The 22278-nt window shown below is 38.2% G+C and overlaps 1 protein-coding gene across 7 annotated transcripts in view; it reads right to left on the bottom strand.

The window, feature by feature from the left end:
• The window catches only part of Mfsd6 (major facilitator superfamily domain containing 6), a 61408-nt gene that overhangs the window by 13016 nt on the left and 26114 nt on the right, over window positions 1-22278 (bottom strand). For 6 of the 7 annotated variants that reach the window (XM_078017730.1, XM_078017727.1, XM_078017732.1 and 3 more), the window contains one exon: window positions 6571-6668. In XM_078017730.1, coding sequence (XP_077873856.1) covers window positions 6571-6668 — 98 coding nt within the window. Of the gene's footprint in view, window positions 1-6570; window positions 6669-6810; window positions 6906-22278 lie in introns of those variants that run through there. The other variant, XM_078017731.1, reaches the window with a different exon arrangement.

The following is a 22278-nucleotide window of genomic DNA, read 5'->3' as shown; positions in this document are numbered from 1 at the left end:
GGAGTCTCTATCAGTTAAGGTAATGCTAGCTGTTGTAATAGATAAGCCTCAAAATAATACTGATTTCACACAGTAGATACTTTCTTGATCATAAATGAAGTCCAACTAGCAGGAGGCGGGAGGAGTAGCAGCTCTGTTCCATACACTCATTCAGGGATCCAGGCTGCAAAGACTCTCCACTCTTCAATGCCTGGTACCCTAGGTTTCAATACCCAGGGGAAGGAGGAGAGGCAATCAAAGCACACAGGAAATTTTATGGGTCAAGTTTAGAAGGGATATACATCATTTTTTTTGCTCCTATCTCACTGGTCAGAACCAGTTATCCAGTCATACCTAACTGCAAGGGATATTGGAAAATATAATCTAGCTCTAGCTGTTTGTGCAAGAAGAAAGCCAGATAGCAGATGAACTATAGCAGGGAGCCTGGCTTGTTATTATCCCTCTTAGACTTTCCAAAAATAGCAGAGAATCTGACAGAGTAATGTACTTAGCAGAGGTGGCATGGAACTTAAAAGAGATTTTATATAGGACAGGCAACAATTATTATTATAGGCCAAACATTTCCACTTCTACCAGTACACAGCACTGCAAGAATCTCCTTCATGCCTCCACTTAGCACTATCTGTTGATAATGTTGATGTCTATACTATGGGCCAGATACCTGGTAGGTTCGAAGAATATGGATGATATCTAAGAAATGTCCAGTGGGTCAAAAGGGTCAAGATTTACCTGAAGAAGGAGCAGACTGAGCTCCTTGTGGAGAACAGACCTACCCAGCATCCAGCACAAAGCCTGACATCTAATGGCAGCTGAATAAAAGGATGATTAATTCAAACTAGGCAGGAAGTGGTCTGTATGCTGGCATATGAGAAAGAAGGCATTTATGGATAAAAGGTATTCTAGATAAGGTTGGAGAGAATTTCCAAATCCCATGTTGTGTAAAAATAGAGAAGAAACAGATCTCTTCTATAAACTTTAGTTTGCATGTTTAAAAAAAGTGAGTTTCTAGAAAAGTCTATATCTAATGTAACATTGTTTTTGGAGCCCTCATGAATTTTATATTATGCCTTTGGCACATTTCAAACAAGTTTAAGGAGACTACCACCTAACGCTGAGTGTGTTTAATGTCAAGACTTGGCAGCACTGTATATTACATCCTCATGCTTTTCCACATGAAGCTGCACACAGGGGCTAATTTTATATCAAAGCCAGTAAAATATATCCCTTCCCCAAAGATGGTCCTGATTCCACTATGTTTTGGTCATCAGGCCTCAGGTTCTAATTTATAGCCAGACTTTCATGTATAATTGCAGATTAACCTCCTAGGATAGAATCTTTTCAATTATATTTCTTCTGGTACTTGGGTTTGTTTGTTTCTAACTTACCTTATTGTTATTGTTTTTTATCTAACATTCACTGTACTCTATGTGTCAAATACTGTGCTAAATACTTTGCATAAATTAGTTTATTTAGTACTCATATTAATCTTTTCTATAATTCAAGTCTTAAGCTTAGAGAGATTAAGCAGCTTGCCAAAGACATGGAACTTACAGTCAGGGAGCTGGAATTCAAACCCAGATGGTCTAATTCAAGCCTAAGTACTTTATGGTTTCCAGGTTATTGTATATTTTTGTAAACTGCCTCAACAAGCCTATGGAATGAGGTGGGAGTGTAAGTGAGTAAATGATTAAAATATACCAGTGTTTTTACAGATATGCCACAGATGGCAAGATGTTATTCTAGAAAGAAATATGATATTGAAAATATAGGATTTAAGTTTTGTTTTCAAAATCTCTTCAGATATTTGTAAATTTTCAGATAGAACTTCATTATTCACAAGGGTTAAAAACTGGAAAATATCAAGTACAGTACCAGATACAGGGGCAATAAATCACAAGCAATTATAACATATCTTTGTATAAGCATAACTCTTAGGAGAAATAAAGTGTAAGGCGTGGACTTTGTATTTAAGGGGTTAAACAAGGCAACAAAACTAGTATTTGCAAAACGACTTGAGTGCTATTAAGTGCTAACTTACACAACATAGTCCATAAATGTGAGAACAATTCAGAAAAAGAGAGCTCAGTGGGGCATACAGATGCCAGAAAAGGATGATTGGACCAAAAGACATTTCATCAAATGAATACTAAATGGAAAAAATAACTTCTTTTTGAAGAAAATGTTTTTGTAACTGTTTTAGTTTTATCAACTATAAAACAAGGGCAACAAAGAATAAAATTATTAGCTGAGTGTGGTGGCACATGCCTGTAATCCAAGTGGCTCAGGAGGCTGAGGCAGGAGGATCTCAAGTTCAAAGCCAGCCTCAGCAACTTAGCAGGGCCCTGAGTAACTTAGCAAGTGCTCTCTCAAAATTAAAAATATATCCATATATATGTACATATATATATAATGTCATAAAAATTATATTTTTATTATATATAGGGGCTAGGGGATGGCTCAGTGGTTAAGCATTGCTGCATTCACTCCTTGATACCAAAAAAATCATTAAAACTATTCTGATTAAAAGTTAATTTTAACAGTCATACCAACGACTTTTGTGTGCCAATTATCAATTGAAATGCTTAACTTAGAATATTTGTCTATCTTAGGTGTTCATGTAGCAAACTACTGTGTTTTAAGGGTTAAGCCACACAGAAAATTTTCAACCTGATAATAACAGATTGGATCATGTCTAGAATTCCTACTGTTAGATAAGGACTACATAGTAATCCTCTTATAATTTTCTATGTTCTTCAAGAACCTAAGAGGAAGGAAAACATGGGTCTTACTTAGCAGAAGAGGCATGCTATATAAACAGAATAAAGCTTCATAAATGTCAGCTCAGGCCCTCCTACTGGTGACATTAAAAAACCATCTTTCATAAAAAATGTAACCCAACCCCTACTGGGAAAATATCCTACAGAGAGGAGATGACCTGGACTTCATTTCTGTCAACACTAAAGTCATTAATTCAAGTAATTCAAAGTAACCTTTTAGTTATAGCAGCTCCCTGGGGTGGACTTACTCTCCTTAAATATATTTTAATAACCAGAATAATTTTGATCACATTCTTTTCTGAGTTTTGCAAAGATTTACTATAAAATCAGTACCCACATAGGAAAGAAGTATAACAAATTTGAGCTTTATTTTTATCAAATGTTTACATTCCTGATCATAACCATAAATGTTCAAATGTTTCTTATGCAAAAGTAAAGGTAAAATTTCCATGAATTTTTAAAATAAGATCTGGAGAAATAAAAAACTAATCCTGCCACCTCTGGGATGGTACTTAGATCCAACTTAAAAAACAAAAATATAGACTCCTTATGGGCAGGAAATATGCCTTATGCCACTAGTTGCCTACTGAATAACATGTTAGCTGAATTGCTAAAAGGATAAGGCTGCAAGATAACACTGGCCACTGAATGTGAGAAAGATTAGAGAAAGAAATGACCTCACATTTCCATAATGGTCATACCTTGATCCCCAAATAGATCTGCGCAGCCTCTTCCCTATGGGTCTAAAGAGGAGAAATTTCCCTTTTTCTGCATCCCAAATGCTAATTAATGTTAATATAGCCCAATGAGAGAATGTTGACAGGATGATTAAGAACTTCAAGAAATCAAGGAAAACAAGGGATTTTTCTACCATGAGTTTCATGCAACTCCAAAGAGGAATAGATGGGTAGCTGGTGATACAGAACACAGTACAGCTTTTGTCTTCTCCACTTCAGCTGCGCATTAGGCAGTATTAGTTTCCATGTTGTTTTGGGGACTTTAATGTCATTTGGACAAACAATGTAAAGGCAACATAATCAAGACCACTCAAACAAATCTTTTCAGCCCAAACTGTATCCTGTGATGCAAGACTGACTCCACAGGGATGATCCACTGCTTTCCGTGGGGTGCGCATGGGTCAAATAAAGGAAGGAATTTTGGTTTTGTTGTACAGCCAAATACTCAGTATTCAGTCTGCCAAGGAATGAAATGATCTCCTCCAGTTTTAGAAACAATGAGCTCTGTGGAAACTGGTCACAGAGCCCTCTGTTGGAGGAGGAAACTATGCATTTACAGATCTCCCTTTTTCTCTTGCTTCAATCAGTAACTAAGTTTCTCCTGGAACAAGAGAGAATAAAATGAAATATTTAAGTATAAACTGTAGCTGGTGACACGAAGCAGAATTCCTATTTAGATTCAGAACATGGCCAGGCCCCCAAATCCTGGGATGATACACCCCGAGGTATATACAGGCATTGTAAAAACACAGCCCAGGTCCACAGTTTGGGATGATAACTCCATGGAGCCCTAGCTGTGGCACACCACCTGTGCTCCTGAGGTCCTGCTGTGCTTTCTACTTCTGTGTTTTGGCATACAGCACTCTTCCCTATCCCAGAATGCTGGCTTTCTTTAGGCTACCGCGTGGATTCCTACTAGCTCTTCAATCCCCAGCTTGTATGTGATTTCCTTAGGGAATTTTTCAATAAAATCCTCATCCACCCACTCTCGACTTCACAAAGCCAATTATTTCCTCCACCAAGCTCCTTGTCTGTTACCTAGCACATTTTTCTATGATTCCATCTAACACACTGTGTAGTAATTATATGTTTACACATCTGGCTTCCAGAACAGATGGTGAGACCTTGGGGCATGAGTTAATTTTTTTTTTATTACATTCCTAGTACCCCACATGCTGCCTGGTTCCTAGTAGCCATTTAATACATCTGATAAATTAACAGGAAAAGAGGTTTTAAGTTCAAAATAGCATTTGTTTTTCCTTCTTATAAAATTCTTCCGTTGCTCCTTAAACCATTTCATGAATGCTCTTTTCTCTTCAGTATCTTATGTAAACTTTTCTATCTAATTCATGTTAAATTAAAAGGAGAAAGAAAGTATATACATAGTTATTGCAAAATATATTTTCATAGGCACACAGATCTTTTTTATAGAGTCTGTACACTGTGACATACCAATAAACAAAGCAATTAAGCCAGACAAGGAGAGAACAGGAAATAGAAGTGAGATACTAAGAACTGGGTTGCATATGGCTTATTATTGCAAGATTCCTTCCTGTAGCTCATGTTTAGCTCTTTGTTATTCTTCAATGATATAATACAAGTATGCCTCAAGACCCTTCTAGAATTCTAGTGATTATATATGATAATTCCTTATATGCTCAATTTTCTATATATTTATATATAAATCTCCTTTTACCAATTATACCATAGAAGTATAATTTCCTGAGTTAAAAGCACCTTTAAAATTTTTTTTTTTTTTTTGGTGGTACAGTACTGGGGATTGTACCCAGGTCCTCATGCTTGCTAGGCAAGCACTATACCACTGAGCTACATTCCCTATCCTTAATATATATATTTTTAAATTTTATAATTTTAATATAAATATAAATTATATCTCATTTAAATTGGGATGTTCTTTTCTCATTGCTATGGTGTAATCTGATGAATGAGTGAGCTTACTTTTTTTTTTTTTTTTTGGTACCAGGGATTGAATCCAGGAGCTCTTAACCACTGAGTCACATCCCCAGCCCTTTAATGTTTTTATTTAGAGGCAGGGTCTCACTGAGTTGCTTAGGGCCTCACTAAGTTGCTGAGGCTGGCTTGGAATTTGAGATCTCCTGCCTCTACCTCCTGAGTAGCTGGGATTACAGGTAGGCACCACCATGCCCAGCCCATTTTATACATTCTATTTAGACATATAGTTGTAAATCTTTCATCTTAAAAGATCAAAATCATGAGAAGAAATTAATTATATTAAAATGCATTTACATCCTTCAAGTTAGGAAAAAAGATAATGGAAATCTTTAATAAAGCTAACGAAATTATATATAACCCCATGCTGTCTGGTCCAATTACTGATTTAGGAACCTGGGCTGTCACAGCAGACTCAACTCCAAATGATCTTGTCTTGAGCCTGTATTTTAATCACAATGCCAATCAATAAATAGGACAGCCAAGGTACTAACAGTGGTTTTCAGAATCCAGTTATATGAGCTAACATGACAATGAGTCTCCTAGAAATTTTTTCAGTTCTATCTTGATAGGAAACAGTGTAGTGAAGCCAGGGAGGAACTCAGGTCAGGATATCTGAGCAAAGACTTAGGAGGTTCATGGAAAAACAATAATGTGACTATAAAGCTTTAGACATAAACCACTAGATATAATAAAAATAATGGAAGAGATAAGTAATTATGACAATATTTTTTCAATAAACATAGTTAACTTAAAAAAACAAAGACACCTAAATTTTTGAAAAATGAATACTTTTACATTTTAAAACCACCTTTAGATGCCTGTGCCTAACAATTATATATAGGATTATTTTCTAGAGTTCTTCTTTCTTTGTTTAGTCACAAGGGTGTGGGTCAAATCCAGATCTGTTTGACTCAATGCAGCACTGCACTCAGGGTAACTGAAAAGCCAGCCCTTTGACGTCATCTCTTCCTTAACAATCACTTCAAAACAGCAGGTCCACCCTTCCTTTGTAGAGTCAGATGCTGAAGGCCACATTGCTTGGTTAAGTAGAGAAATAATTCTAATTATAGCAGTTAACTTACCTTGAAGAACTTCCATGGGGAGGACAGTCCAGGCATTTTCCAGGTAGGAAATATAAATATAGCGAGCTGTATTGCAGGCCAGGCCAATGTACAGAACCCTATAAAAAGCAAAGGAAAGTTAATTAAGCCCCAAAGACTAAACACAAAATCTACAAATATTACCTACTTTTTACCCTCCGTCATTGAACAGATAAGGTTCCAAACCTAGGGGAAGGTAAGCTATAGGACAATTAAATTTACCCATGATTTAGGAACAAGAATACTGCTTCTAATATATCTGCCCTCAGCCTTTCCCAAATGCTTAATATAAAAGCGAACATCGCCCTTCCTAAAACTTTAATTAGTAACAGAGACAATGTTTTTTTAAGATAGCCTGGGCACACTCCCATCTGTAATGACATTACTGGCTTCCTTCCAGGTGGCTGGAGGGTAAATATGCCTGGGATTGTAGCCACTTCACAAGGACGGAGAAAGAGCAGGATAAAAATCAGAACATGTGAACATGATTGTGGTCTCACTTATAATACCCAGGACATCAAGCAGTGTCACAGGGAGACTCTTAAGGTCACTAAAAATGATCATCTAATGATGGATAATAAACTATTTGGAAATCAAATATTTTTCCTGTCAGTTCAAGTGATAGACGTTCACTATTTTAAAAAATATCCATGACATCACACACTTACAAAACTAATATATATTAATCTCTTGACTCCCCCACCCCCATTCATTATTACTACAAAAAATATAAGTAAAAACAAAATAAGCAAAGGACTAAAGTGGTGCACCCAAGCATAAAATTACACTCTCTCCCATTCTGAACTGGGCAGGCTGGTTTGGAAGCAAATGGTTCCTGCTTCTCAGTACTAAACAAACAGCCTGATGAGGAATTTCTCTTTCTCAGTCATTTTTCATTTTCCTAACCTTAATGCTTTTCTTGTTTTCTGATGCCAACATGACAATCAGTGGTATTTTCCTAATCTTTCTCCGCTAACTTTTTATATTACAATCATTTCTATAAAAATTGTCCTCTTTTTCCCATCCTTGAATCAATCACAAGATAGACTATGCTCTCAGGTGCCCAGCTGGGACTGATTTTAATTAAATGTAGAACAAAAGGATGGGAAAAAGACAAAAGAAAAAAAAAGGATTGGGTTTGAGGAGGGCTAGGAAATGGATATTAGAAAAAACTTAGGAGATCCTCCGTGAATTATTAAAAAGGCCTGGGTCACTTAGTTCTATGAATATTATATTCTTTATACTTGTTTATACTTGTGTGATTTGATGAAATAAGTATATTTCAGTTCTGTTTCATAAAAATTTTGTTGAACATGCTTGCTACTGATCCATCTATCAAACTCCCTCAACTAGGCAGGAAAAAAGCTCACAGGAAATTAAAATGCAAAATGCACTACAGAAACACAAAACAAGATCCAGGAACCTCTTTTTGCTTCTTTTTAAAGTTCTAAACCAACTCTAAGTTAGGGTAAGAGGATAGCCTCTACTTAGCCTAACTCAGGGGCCAGCAACATTTTCTGTTAAGGGTCATAACCTCTATAGTTTAGGTTTCCTGGGCCACATGGTCTTTATAACAACCACTCAACTCTGCTCTGCTGGTGTGAAAGGAGAGCGGATAATACGTAAGTAAATAAGCCTGTCTACACTCTAGTAAAATTTAATTATGAACATTGAAATTTAAATTCATATAACTTTTATGTGTCAAAAAATATTATTCTCCTTATGACTTTTTTCAGTCATTTCAAAATGTAGAAATGATTCCTAGTTCATGAGTCATACAAAAAGAGGCAGCAGGCCAGATTTGGCCCTTAGGCCATAGACCTAACCCCTGGCCTAAGTTGTTAATTCTTAACTTTAGCTATGTATCAGGTTTACTCTGGTAATTGTTTAAAACCACAGATGTCAAGGCCTACCCATCTCAATAAAGATCTCTAGGCTGAAATGCAGGTGTGGTGCTTCTGAAAGCTCCCCAGGTGGTTCTGATAACCGAGTCAGCCAGGAGAATCACTGGTGTAACTCATTCCACCCTGTCTTCAGTAACACTTTCCCATAATCCTATCATACAGTATATTTGGTAATCCACCTTCCTAAGGTTCACATTGCCTGTCTTCAACCTTTCTTTCAAGCCTGACTCTGAATCAGAGTTGCCATGACAACTGCTATGCAATCCAATGTGGGCCATAATACAAAGCTCCTGGCTAAAGTAACCCAAAGTCAATTAACCCATTTTAGGAAGTAGAGGATGCTATGCCTTCAAACCTCTACCCATGTGCAATTCACTCATTAGAGCTACTGATCCATAGCTTCTGGGACTCTTAGGTCTCAGACTGCCACCAAGAGCTTGCTATAGACTTCACTTCTTTCCCACATTTCTAATGTCAAAACTAATATTCCTTTAGCACCAAACAGGTGCCCTAAAAAAGAAAAGCAAAATAAGAAGTATCCACAGCAAGGTACTCTCTCTCTGACACTCAGTTTCCTCATATCTCAAGTAGAATAACAGTATCTCTTCTGCAAATTTGTGGAGACACTTATAATACAATGATTCACCCAAAATAATCACTCAATTAATGATAGTATTTTCATTATTTTAGAGGAAAGTATCCAAGAAATTCCCTTTGGTTTTCTAAAAGAACTCTATCCCAGAATTGCAAAAGAGGAACCTGTTAGTATTTGAATCGCAAATGTCCCTTAAAGTCTCATATGTTGAAGGTGTGGTCCCCAGTGATAGCCCTGTTGGGAGGTGGTGAAACCTTTAGGAGATAGGGTCAAGTGGAAGGAAGTTAGGTCATTGAGGACCTGCCCTTGAAGGGAATATTAGGACCCTGGCCCCTTCCATATTTTCTTTGCTTTCTGATTGCCATGAGATAAACACTTTTACTCCGTGGCCTGCTCCCTACCATGACTGCTTTGCTGCAGGCCAAAGCAACAAGGACAACATGGACTGATATCTTGAAAACTGTGAGCCAAAGCAAATCTATCTGCCCAATCTCCCACCCGCACCTTGTCCCCTTCAATGTTGGGGACTGAACCCAGAGCCTTATAATGCTAAGTCAATGTTCTACCACTGAGTTATATCCCCAGTCCAAACTTTCATCTTTTGATTTGTTATCTCAGGTATTTTGTTGCAGTGACAGAAAGCTGACGAATATAGAGCCCAGCATTCTTCCTCACCAACTATTTTGGGGAGACCATGGTTTCAAGAAACTAGCACAGATAAAATTATGAGCATAAAGAAAGGCAGCATTTGGATCTATGAAAAGGCAAAGATAAAAAATATATATATTTATTCAATAGTCATTGAAAAGTGCAACTAAAGAATTTTTTTAATATCTGAACTTAAGCTGCCATTTTATTCCATTTTATAGACTGAATTTTGCCCAGAATTCATAATTCCTAACCTCTAGAATCTCTGAATATGACTATATTTGGAGATAAAGGTTTTGAAGAGGTAAGGTGAAATGAGGTTGTATTGGTGGGTCCTAATTCAATGTGACTCATGTCTTTAGAAGAAGAGAGTAGGAGACAGGCATGGGGGAAAGCTGTGAAGACACTGGAAAATGAGCCACAGGGAGGGGCCTTCAAAAGAAATCAACCCTGATGACACCTTCATCTTGGACTTTGAGACTCCAGATCCATAAGGAAATAAATTTCTGTTTTTTTAGGCCAACAAGTCTGTGGATTTTGTTATGGCAGCCCTAGAAAACTAATACATTCACTCTCACAAAATTAAGGATTTGCTGATAAAATGAAATTTATAATGTGTTTTACTAGATCATCTTATAGATCACCAAATGCTTCTTTATGTGTGGTGTAGAGCACATGTTCAGAGTCCCAGAATATCCCTGGGCTCTAAGGTCTGGAAACACAGATGAACAACCTAAAAAATGCTTCTCGATAAGACACAGATACCTATTAAACATCTATAGTGATAAAGGTCAGTAATAACGTCACTCTTTTCCTTTTTCATAACAGGAAGTCAGTAATAAAAGTAGGCAAGAAACAAAGGCGATTTTAAAACAGGTGGTTGGTATAAGTGAAGTTATCTACAAAGAGGAACACAACTAGTAAGAGGGGATATATAACTACACCATGGAAAACCTAAATCGCTTGTTAGATATCTTGATTCTATATTTGTGCAAAGTATAAAAGTATGAGAAAAGGTACTTATGAAATTCTAATTTCTTATACAACCACAGTTCACAGTATTAGCAGTACATGTTGGTTGGTAATAATCTGATAATAAAACTGATACTTTTAAAAACAGTCTTCAAGAAGTAGATAACAATTAATTGTGAAGTCACTCTGGAATTTCTTACAGAATGTAGATTAGACATAATGCCCTATTTTTCTAAATTTAACCAACTATAGTGTGGCTGAATGCCCCATAGGAACCATACAAAACTATAATGTGTATGAATTTCCTCAAAAAACATTTATTGAGACACCACTATGTGCTAGTACACATTGTACTGGACCCAAGAGGAATAAAAATGAAGAAGAAATCTTCCTTGCCAGAAGAAACAGTCTACTGGGGGAAAAAGACACATAAGCAGGAAAGTTAAATACAAGTAAAATAAAATATGCTAAGAGGGGGTGGGGTTGTGGCTCAGTGGTAGAGCGCTCTCCTCACCCATGTGCGGCGGCCCTGGGTTCGATCCTCAGCAACATATAAAAATAAATAAATAAAATGAAGGTATTGTGTAACTAAAAAATAAATACAAAATAAAATATTCTAAGAGTACATGGGAACACAAAGATCAGGCCCTTAGCTTACAGGAGTTCAGGGACACCCAGGGTAGGAGCAGCTAGAGACAGAAGATGGGGAATGCCCCAGGGAAGTGTAAACAAAGTGAACAGAGGTTAACTATAAAGCCACCTGGGTCTACAGCTAGAGGGGTGTTTCAAAGATACAAAAGGGGTCCTAAGCTAAGGACTGAAGAAGAGGTACCAGTGAATGATTCTAGTCCAGGCCCATTCTGGAAATTATTCCAGAGACAGCACAGGGTGTAAGCAGCAAAGAAAGGCCTAAGCAGGCCTCCCTACACTGCTCATCTGCCTCTTTCCGTTCTCAGGGAAGGAACAGAGGTCCATCACTGTGTTTCAATAAGCAGACAAGTAAATAAGGAATGATGCTGGCCCTATGGCTCTCCAACCCAGTAGGATTATTATCTGAGTTTCTACTTTGTCTTTAAAATTGTGCAACATCCAACTAAATTCATATTTAATATCATTCCTGTATTAATAATACATTAGGAGGGAACTGGGGTTGTGGTTCAGTGGTAGAGCACTTGCCAAGCACATGTGAGGCACTGGGTTCGATCCTCAGCACCACATAAAATAAACAAAATAATACATTAGGAGGATGGATGTGAGTAAACCGTGGTTATCCAAGTAGTTTTAAAAGGCACATGACATAACCAGTGATGCCTTAATCATTTTCATTCTAGACAAAGAAACTGATGGCCTTTGGAGATAGCTTAAGGAAAGCACTTGTTTGCCACACAGATCATTAGAAAGCATATGTAATACAATGGGGCATCTGGATTTAAAAAAACAACTGCTGATACACACAAGATTCTATTCTAAATCATCCTTCCTTGCAATCTATCTGGCACAATGCTCTGCCTAGCAACCTGTCCTCTGGCCTAAGGGAATGCCAAAAGGACCCACTGGCATACAGTGTCCTAATCCTCCTCCAGCCATCACTCAGCTCCATCTCATACCAGTTCTATGTCCTTTACCTGTGATCACTGCATCACAGGTTTGCCACATAACACTTATCTCCATTGTGACTACACATCCACAACCTGAAAGCATTTCCATGGAGGGTGCTATGTTATATCCATTTTATCCCCAGTGCCTGACACACAGCAGGCAGTCAATAAAATATTCATGATCTAGAGGGAAAATATGAATGCTCTAAATAAAACACCAATTAACAAATATGTAACAAACACAATCTGTGCTAAGTGCTAGGGATACAGTGGTGGAAAAGATATATACTATACACATATTGTACTTACAATTACACGTGTGTGTTTATTTTAAGATTCCTAGTTATGGTACAGGAATAAGTTATGAGTTTGTGAAAGAATGAATTGACTTAATTCATTAAAAAAAACAGATGTATACAATTGGCAACATTTTTGACTAAAGTTAATAGGCTTTGTTGAAGATAAACATTGTAGTAATTCAAAGAAGAGCTGGCTATGGTTTACTTTTTTGGAGCATCCTGAAGTTCCATGCAATGTGCAAAAAGCAGATAACAGAGTTCTGCTCCCCACAGGCCTATCTCACCAAAAGAAGAAAAACTAGCATACAAGCCACAAAGCATAGAGTCAATGGCATGCCCCTGGCACAACTGAAGGGATCTCCACTAGAGTCCTCAGAGGCCATCAAGCTTCTATTACCAACAGGTATTGCTGGCCACTGAACCACCCTTGTAAAACTGAGCATAAGAACCACAAGGTCTACAAAAGAGTAAAAGGGAAAGACACAACAGCCATTTAGCTATGTGTGTTTTTTGTATCTATTAATCGCTCCCTCTATTGTTCCTACTAGAAACTGAAAAGGTAAAAGTGAAGCCTGAGTCTCTGATGCTCTTAACTCATTCTTTATTTTGCTACCTTCAGAAATCTCCTCTCTAAATGATTGACAAACTAAGAATATAATTATTGTCACCATCGGCATGGTCATTGCTGGTTCCCTGACATAGTTACATCTCTCCATTATTCTTTTAATTTATCTGTTTTCTTAGGGTGTGTCCATCATCCTGGTATAAAATTAATGATGTTGAAAAACAAATAAAACCTTGACTAATGGAACAGAACCACTTGGAAGACAGAATATGCTATTTCATTGTTATATTTTTCAATTAGGTGAAAGCTGAATGACTAAAAACATAACTCCCCCCCCCAATTTTCTTTAAAAATTGTTCATGATAAGGCCTAAGTACACATACATGGACACTTGGCATAGCAATTAATTTGAAGAAGGCCTCAAGAGTTTCAGCTGCTCCTAAACTAAATCTGAGGGAACTAAATAAATTCATTAAAATTCAGGCTGAAGGGGGCTGGGGTTGTGGCCCAGTGGTAGAGTGTTTGCCTAGAACGGATAAGGCACTGGGTTGGATCCTCAGCACCAAATAAAAATAAATAAATAAATAAAAGTAAAGGTATTGTGTTTATCTACAACTAAAATCTATTTAAAAAAAAAAACAATTCAAGCTGAAAGAATATCATGACCAAATCAAAAAGTGACAATAATCCCACCATCCTGACTTTGGCCAGACCATGGCAGAAGTGAATACAATTAAAGGCACCAGATTTTAAGAGATCACTGACAAAAAGAAAGAGAGAGAGAAAAGAAAAAAGCCAGAATATGGAGGGGAAAGACAACAGAGGTGCTGAATAAGATGATCTAGAAGAAATCCCTGAGGGAACTGGGACCTTCAAGATAGTGAGGGGCCTTCCTGCTAAAGATAAGTTGGGCCCACAGTCACACCTGGGAGCAGGCAATACGGTAGAAGCTACTATCTTAGCTGCCTCTCTTTTCAGCTGAACTTGAGCCTGGAGATTCCTGGGACCTGCAGCACTGGCCTGTCCTACAGGAGATGAGGTTATTAGAAGGAAGAACCCAGGGTCTGGTTATGTCACTTGAGACCTGGTTAAAGCTGCACCTAAGGCCATGTGCTGCATTTCTCAATTAGACAATATATTCCCTGTTTTGTTTAATCCACTTTGAGTAAGGTTTTCTGCCACTTCAACCGAGAGTCCTAAATGATACAAAATCCTGGTTGCCTTGAGAGGTAGCAAGTTCAATATCACCAGAAGTAGCCAAGCAAAGGCTAGGTAACCATGAGTCAAGGATTAGAGAGAAGGGAAGATAAATAGGAATGGAGCTAGTCCTGCATGACTACATGAGTTTGCTAGGGCTGCCATAACAAATAGCATTCACTGAGTGATTTGAACAACAGGAATTTATTGTCTCACAGTTCTGGGGCTAGAAGTGCAAGATCAGGGTGTTAGCAGGGTTGGTTTCTTCTGAGGCCTCCTTCCTTGGCTTGAAGATGGCCATCTTTTCCCTGTCATCACAAAGTCTTCCCTCTATGCTTGTCTGTGCCCTATCTCCTCTTCTCATAAGGTCATCAGTCATCATGGATTAAGGTCCCACCTAATTACCTCATTTTAACTTAAACATTTCCTTAAAGGCCATAACTCCAAATACAGCCATACTCTGAGGTTCTAGGAGTAAGGACTCCACCATAAGAATTTTCAGGTGACAAAATTCAGCCCATAAAATGTTCCCCAAGGTCACTTTTGACCCCAACATAGAGCAAAATTTAGTAAAGAGCTATTTACTCCATGGACTACCCATCAAGGATGTGATAGCAATGGTACCTTCCCTGGGCCTCTGCAGTCAGCTGAAGCTATATCTTTAGTGGAGGCTTGTTTAGGATTTTGCACAACCTAATCTAGTCACATTTACTCATTTATTTTATCTGGGGGATTGCTATTTACTTTTCCAGTGGTTGATACAAAACAAAAGGCTTGTACAAACATGACTAATGAATGCCTTTTCACAATGAGCAGCACTGTGACATTGCTGCATTGGGCCGAGGTGGTGGAATTCAAGGCACCCTTGAAGTGGGCTTCGCTTAGAAGTGGTTATAGCTTTTCTGCTTATGAAAAGTTCAAGTTAGCACGCAAAGAAAAATTACAAAGCCTTGTACAAATGCATAAGCTACCATTAAATAAAATACAGCTATTTCAGCAAGAGCAATCATGCCTTTTACAAGTTCTGCCTGAGCCAGTACATAGAGAAGTGCCTAAGATTTGGAGGCCCCAACTTCCATTCAGGTCAATTAATTAAAAAAAAAAAATTGTACAGCAATCCAAGCACTGCTATGATAAATCACATCCCCTGTCACTGGCTAGATTGCTGTCACAGCATGGCATAGATAAGTTTGCATGGATGGCTTTGTGCACATTTTTGATTTAACAGCAAAAACCATTTGAAGTCTGAGTACTGGGGTAAAGGGTGAAAGTAGGCAGGGAGTGGGAAGGTCTGATGGATGGTTTTTCACATACTAAAATCAAATAAAGCAGAAAATTAGATTACTGGAGACAGAACTAAAAGAAGCCGTAGCATTACCTCCAATCCTCTCATTTCATAGCTCAAGAAAAGAGAGGCCACAGTGTTAGACCAGTGGAAGATCCAGGTCCCTGTCCCCCTTGTATCACAGCACTCTATTGGAGGTAATAGCAATGTGCTATTTTTCTTCTCTAAGGTAGGGCCCTATTGCAGAAGACTGGCAGCATTAGTGTGGATATACTTCTGGACACAGCTGTGCATTTGGATTAAGGATGCTGGCTGGATGTTTGTGTTGGCTTTAGAACATGGCTAACATTTTAAACTTTGATGAATCATTGCAAAGACTGGGCTAAGAGGAAATTAGAAAAGCAAGTGCCATGCAGCAGCTGTCTAATATCCTGGATCTTAAAAGAAAACCTTACCCAAAGGCAAAATTATGTGTTATGAGATGAAATGGGCCAAAAGACCATTTCTGCTGAAGTATCCACAGAAATCACAGGTGTCAATGCTGAGCCAGAATAAAGGGTGGGCCAGGGTTTCCACCCCTACCTGCAGGCCAAATGGGGGCTGCATCTAGCAGGTGAACTTTGAGATGAAATAATCAGAGTTGACTGCGTGGCTGGGAAAGAAGCAGAAACCAGGGACACTGCTTACATACACATAGCCAAGGGAAGAGTATTTTTCTTCTCTAAGGTAAGGCCCTATGCAGAAGACTGGCAGCATTAGTGTGGATATACTTCTGGACACAGCTGTGCATTTGTATTAAGAGTGGCAGAGGCAGGGTCTGATAGGAGTCTCCCTAACCACAGGTGCAGGCTGCATCCATCATCTAGGTCTTATAGGCCTCTATAGCAGGCTGGGAAGTAGCTTGAGCTGGGCTCACCCCTCATTCCATCAGGGGACTGAAAGGAGTCCTGATCTCTTCCATTCCCTGATTCCTGATGCAGTTCCACATGACTCACTGTGAAGAGTCTTAACTCCCCAAAGGCCACACTGGGTATTGAGTCACCTCCTCTTTTTCTTGAACTTGCTCTAGTTTTCAAACTTAATGCAATCCTAACTATGCTAAACATATTCTGTCTGAGGTACAATTTAAGGTGTGCATTTTTCAAGTAGGAAAAAAAATAACATAATAAACTCCTACCCTAAGCCTGTCAATTAGTAAACTTTTGTAAGAAATTCTGCTTTTATTTTTTTTTAAATAGGAACTCCAACTGAATAAATTTTGTTCAAAGCATTCCTGTCCCTCTTTTTGTAACATTACAGAATTATACCCCTCATACCAATATTTCAATCTTCTATCATATTCTCCTTTTTTTAAAAGCATTTTCCCAGTTAGTTCCCTATTTATTCCTGTGGAATCTCCTGGAAGTTTTATTGCAGAGGAAATTAAGGTCCTGAAAAGTGAACCAAATTTCCAGAGTCATGTAGCTAAACATCACAGAACAGCACAGCTGGGTCTTCTGCTGCCTTGTCCCAGGCCTCTCCACCACTGGCAAAGCCTTCCCATCCTGATCACAAGCCTTTAGGGAAATTTAAAAGGTGATCTTTTTCTTATACATTAATGATCACTTTACCTTAAAATCTTGTTTCACTTAGATTTGCTATAATATTCTACCTATATTTGAAACATATTATATTTTTACAAAAAATCATTAACAGAGCCAAGAATAAAATAATTAATAGTAATGAATTAATAGCAATTAATATTAATTCAACTAATAGTAATTAAATAATAATGATACTAGTCTCCATGTACTTCAATGACACTAATATAAGTGTCTGATACCTATAAAAGACCATGAGATTTGTAAGCCAGAGAACCTGAGCCGATATCCCACTTTCCTCTCAGAAAGGTAAATTTTGGACAAATTATAGTAAATTGGTTCTTTCTTAGGCTTGCAGGGTGGATGTGCCCAACCAAGGTGCATGCTACCAGAAATGCACACACATGCAGGAACAATTAAGGGTGGTCCTGGATTCACTCCTACTGGGTTAAGCCACAGGTTCCTATGCTAGTGACCTTTGACTCTAAGAATATTTGAGAATCCAAAGGCTCTACACCCACTTTAGCCTCTTCTTGCTGACTCTCTGTTTAGAGATGTATATTAGTTTGCTTGGGCTGCCACAGCAAGAAACCATAGACTGGGTGGCTTAAACAACAATTATTTCCCAAATTTTCTGGAGCCTGAAAACCAGACAACAGGGTGCTAAAATGGTTTCTGTTTTTTACCATAAGAAAAGCAGAGTAAGCCAAGTGCATGCCTTACTGCAGGTGTGTGAGAGTTCCTCTAGTCTCCTGGGTTTCTGTTCTCGAGACTAAAAGGCTCAGGGTTTACTCCAGTTGAACTGAGCTGACTGGGCTGCATGAAATAACTACACAAGAGACACAAATACTTTTTTCTTGGGGGGTCACTGTGAAGGCTCCTCTGACCTTAAGGGTCTGCAGGAAGAGAGAAAGCAAGAGCACACGCGCTGACCCCTTTTATTGAGGAGAAGCTATTCAAGTGAGGCAAGGGGTCAGGTTTCAGTCTATCTTCATGATGTCCACTGTCAGCAGGTTGACTGACACCTGGGTAGGCCACACCTAAGGGCACAGTAAGAGAAGGGGACACACACAAGGCACTTCCATGGAAGATTCTATCCTAAACAGGGCAAGGGGTTATATTACAAAGGAACAGGTGAGCATAGCTTCACCCTTGGGGCTGTAGCAAGACACACCCATGCATGAGACACTGACCCTTGAACCCAAGAAGGGTGGGGAAAGCTCTGCCACATTTCTGTGACTGAGCACCTCACCACCCAGCTGGGGAGTGTGACTCAGTCACATGCAAGGTTGATCTCCCACACAGAGTCTTTATCTTCAAATGCAATTTTCAGGCCACAAGTAACACCCAACTTCAGAATCAATACAGACTGCTAAATTGGCCTCTACAGTGACCACCTAGGTAATGAATGTGTCAGAGCATCTTTGCTCTTGTCCAGTGCACACCTTGACCATCACCTTGGCCTGTTAGGGGCCCTTGTTAGTATTCTTGGGGCAGTCTGCAACCACAAAAATGAGGACACAGGTGAAGTTAGTCCTGCTCTTTTTAACCAAGGGAGTTGCCTCATTGACCCAGAAATTGAAGATAAAGAGAAACCAAAAGTGACACAACTAACTAAAAGCCCTGGATGCAGTTGTACTGCCTGGCAACAATGGCCTTTTGTTCTGAGCTATGAATAACTCGATTATAGGTAGTGTTGTTATAAGTCATCCTGGTAGCTATGATATTATATGGTAATGAATTTCTTTGCAAAACTGTTCTTTCAAGGAACTACAAAGACCAAATTACTCACTTAACTCCTGATCATAAATTCATCTATTTTTTATATTCTGTAATTTATAATTCAATAATAAGAATCTATACTTGAAATAATTCTAAGAGGCTTTTCCTATGAAAATGGGTATCAACATCTTTGAAGGTCAAGTGGGAAATAGAAAAGTAGTAATCTACCCACATATAAATAATAATAGCTACAATTACAATTATTTTGCATGTAAGCAATGATAGATGGAAGTTTACAGTCACCAAGCCCTAAGAAATGGCATTAAGGAATATATAAAGAGTTTAAGATTTTTTTTTTTTAGTTTTAAATGAACACAATATCTTTATTTTATTTATTTATTTTCATGTGGTGCTGAGGATGGAACCCCATGCCTCACATGTGGTAGGCAAGTGCTCTACCACTAAGCTACAAACCCAGCTCCAACAGTTTGCTTTTTATATGGCTTATTTTTATCAACAGATGTTTTCTTGATTTTGTTTTGGTAAGCGCTATGATATAGACTACATGTGTGAGATATGTCCTACAGGTATTAACTGAGACAAAAATAATCCATAATTGCTTATATTTTAACAACTCTGAAGTTTGCCAGTTTGTACAAAATGAAAAACAAAATCCAGTGGTGATGAGCTCACACTGGCCTATTCTTATGTTCTCAACCAATCATTCATGTCTAAGAGAAGGCTGCCCATTGCACTTTGAGCTTTAAAAAAAAAAAAAAAAAAGATTTTGTCACCAGCTTCATGTTCTGTAACTAGAAAAGCTCTAATCAGCTCCACTCTATAATAGTCATTGTGTTGACATAATAATTCCACCTCAGAGCCCTCTAAATGCAGGATAATTTTTATACTTTGTATGTCAAGACATCCTTTTGAGTTATTTTTTACTGTGCCTGTAAATCAGGGAGAGAGTGAGTGAACATCTGTGTAGTTTCTTCTGAAGTTTTCAGGACTGCATTAAACAGGAGGTCTCTTCACGCTTGTGGTGATGGCTCACAACCTGCCTTAGTGGCTCACACAGGCCAGCCATATGTTCAGAGAGCAGTGCAGGGGGAGTCCCTAAATCCCCACCCACCTAAGACTCCTGGGTTCCAAAGTTTCTCATCTCCTAAAACCTGGCTCATTTTAAATTTGAACCAGTACAGTCTTCATGTCGCTCTATAAATGCCAAATAGACCAGAACCAATTATTTCTCTCTTATACTCCCACCAATGTCAGCGGGTTGGGCAGACCCAGAAGCATCAATAAATGTCCTGCCGCTATAGCTTTCCTATCTTTGGCCAACTTGGAATTTCCAGTTCATAGTCTATTTCATTAGCTTCTTTATAAATGGAATGTACCCTCACCCCTCCTCAACTTTGAAACATCATTGGCATTGCCAAATCATTTTCTTTCAAACTTATATCCCAAAGAGCCACTGGGAATATTTTACTACTGATACCTACGTCTCCCAGTTAGCTCCACCATCTAGCTGGGTTGTTTTTTTTCAGGAAGCTAAGGAGCCAAACTATACCTATAGCAGTAAACAAAGTTCAATGTCTATGTCTTTCTGAAGGGCAGAATACTCTGCTCAAGAGTCTAGAGTTCTAGAAGCACCCCTTAAACTAAAGCTGTGGCTCAACCTGGCTTTCCCTATTGATACAACAGCATATTCTTTAGAGTTTATAACAATTCTGTGATGATTAGAACTCAGATGAAGCTTCGTGATGTTAATCTCAGCCTGATCTCAGGAAGTAGATCTTGTCACAGGACAGGAAAATCTTGGTCATTGGATAGTGGCAAAAGCAGTACTACTTCTGGAGAGTGTTATTGTGTGGGTGTTTTTATTTTAACTTAAGTCACAAAGAAATTTTAAAAATATTAAAATTCATACCCTTTGATTGATCAAGAGGGAGGCAGGATAACTTTATTTTTTCCCTGGCACCAGTGCTTAATATGTGCTCTATCTCCTTTGGCTAATTACTTACCCACTTGAAAAAGCAGGTTGTTTTGAAATATCAGTTCTAATCCTTACAGTTCAAAGGGAAAGAGGAAAAACAATCTTTCTTTCGTCCACACAGTCAATCAGTTATAGGAAGCATTAACTCCTTCCGTACTACCATGTTATGAATAATTGTAAGTTATCCTGATGGAAAAGAGAAGGATTTATCATTTTTTTCCCAACTGACTCTGCAAATAAAATTTCAAAACCAAGACACCAGGAGAAGAGTCAGACCTTACATTCCAAGTCATCCACCATAGGAAATGAACTATTTTCTCTTTCATGCATCCACATGGTACTAGTTATGTACCATCCTTGGAAGACTTGAAGAACCAGTTACTCAAACCGTTCTCTGTATTCTATGGTTCTGAGAAATATCAGTTGAGAAAGTCTGGCGGCACAAAAGAAAAAAAATTCTACTCCTTTAAATGGGGCATAATGTGTTGAAGGAACATAGAACATATTGGAGTCTACTTTCAATACGTGAAATACATAGAGTCTACATTCTCTCAAATATTCTGATGAATTTAAAATAACTTGCATTCAGGGTTGTCAGGGTTATGGAATACCAATACCACCACCACCAAAAACAGCAGCAGTGGCTCCTATTGCTTCCTGCATCTTTGCTAATGCCTGATTCCACCGAGCTTTCATAAATTCTCTTGAACTCTCTCTAGCAAGACTGCCCAATTAAGTAAAAAAGCAAAGGGAGGACAGAAGCCAGGTCAAGGCTCCAAGACCAACCCTGAAGGGTGGAAGGCTTAAAATGAGGGTCTGAACTATAGTCTCTCTGAATCTTATTTCAAATTAGCATGTATTTATCAAAATACATAGTATAGAAAAGAGAGAGAAACCATGGATATCACCTCTTTCCACTATATGATTTTGTACAAAAAGATCAGAACTTAAAACAGAACACAAAACACTGTCTTTTATCATACAACTCTTTTGAAAGATGACCTACTTATCATACCTGAATATTCCCTTTCAAAATTAAAATACAGAGTTAATACATAACAATATAATTGTTAACTTCTATAGAAATACCTGGCTGATAACCAATTTTAGGACTAGTATTGTGGCTTTACTTCTTTATTTATGGTTCCTCGTACATTTTATATAATGAATGAAAAATATGCCAGAAATAAGAAAACTGAGTTGTGTATAATGGCAACTTCAAAGAACCATGAAGTGTCCCTTACACGAAAAACAAAGACACAGTCTCTGTTGGTCTGCAATCACCCTCCTGAGGTCTTTCGAGTTAACTCCCAACCTGCTGCAAGAGAG

Source organism: Ictidomys tridecemlineatus, chromosome 7, assembly GCF_052094955.1.
Source record: "Ictidomys tridecemlineatus isolate mIctTri1 chromosome 7, mIctTri1.hap1, whole genome shotgun sequence".
NCBI lineage: Eukaryota > Metazoa > Chordata > Mammalia > Rodentia > Sciuridae > Ictidomys > Ictidomys tridecemlineatus.
This window is presented reverse-complemented; position numbering and strand designations above follow the sequence as displayed.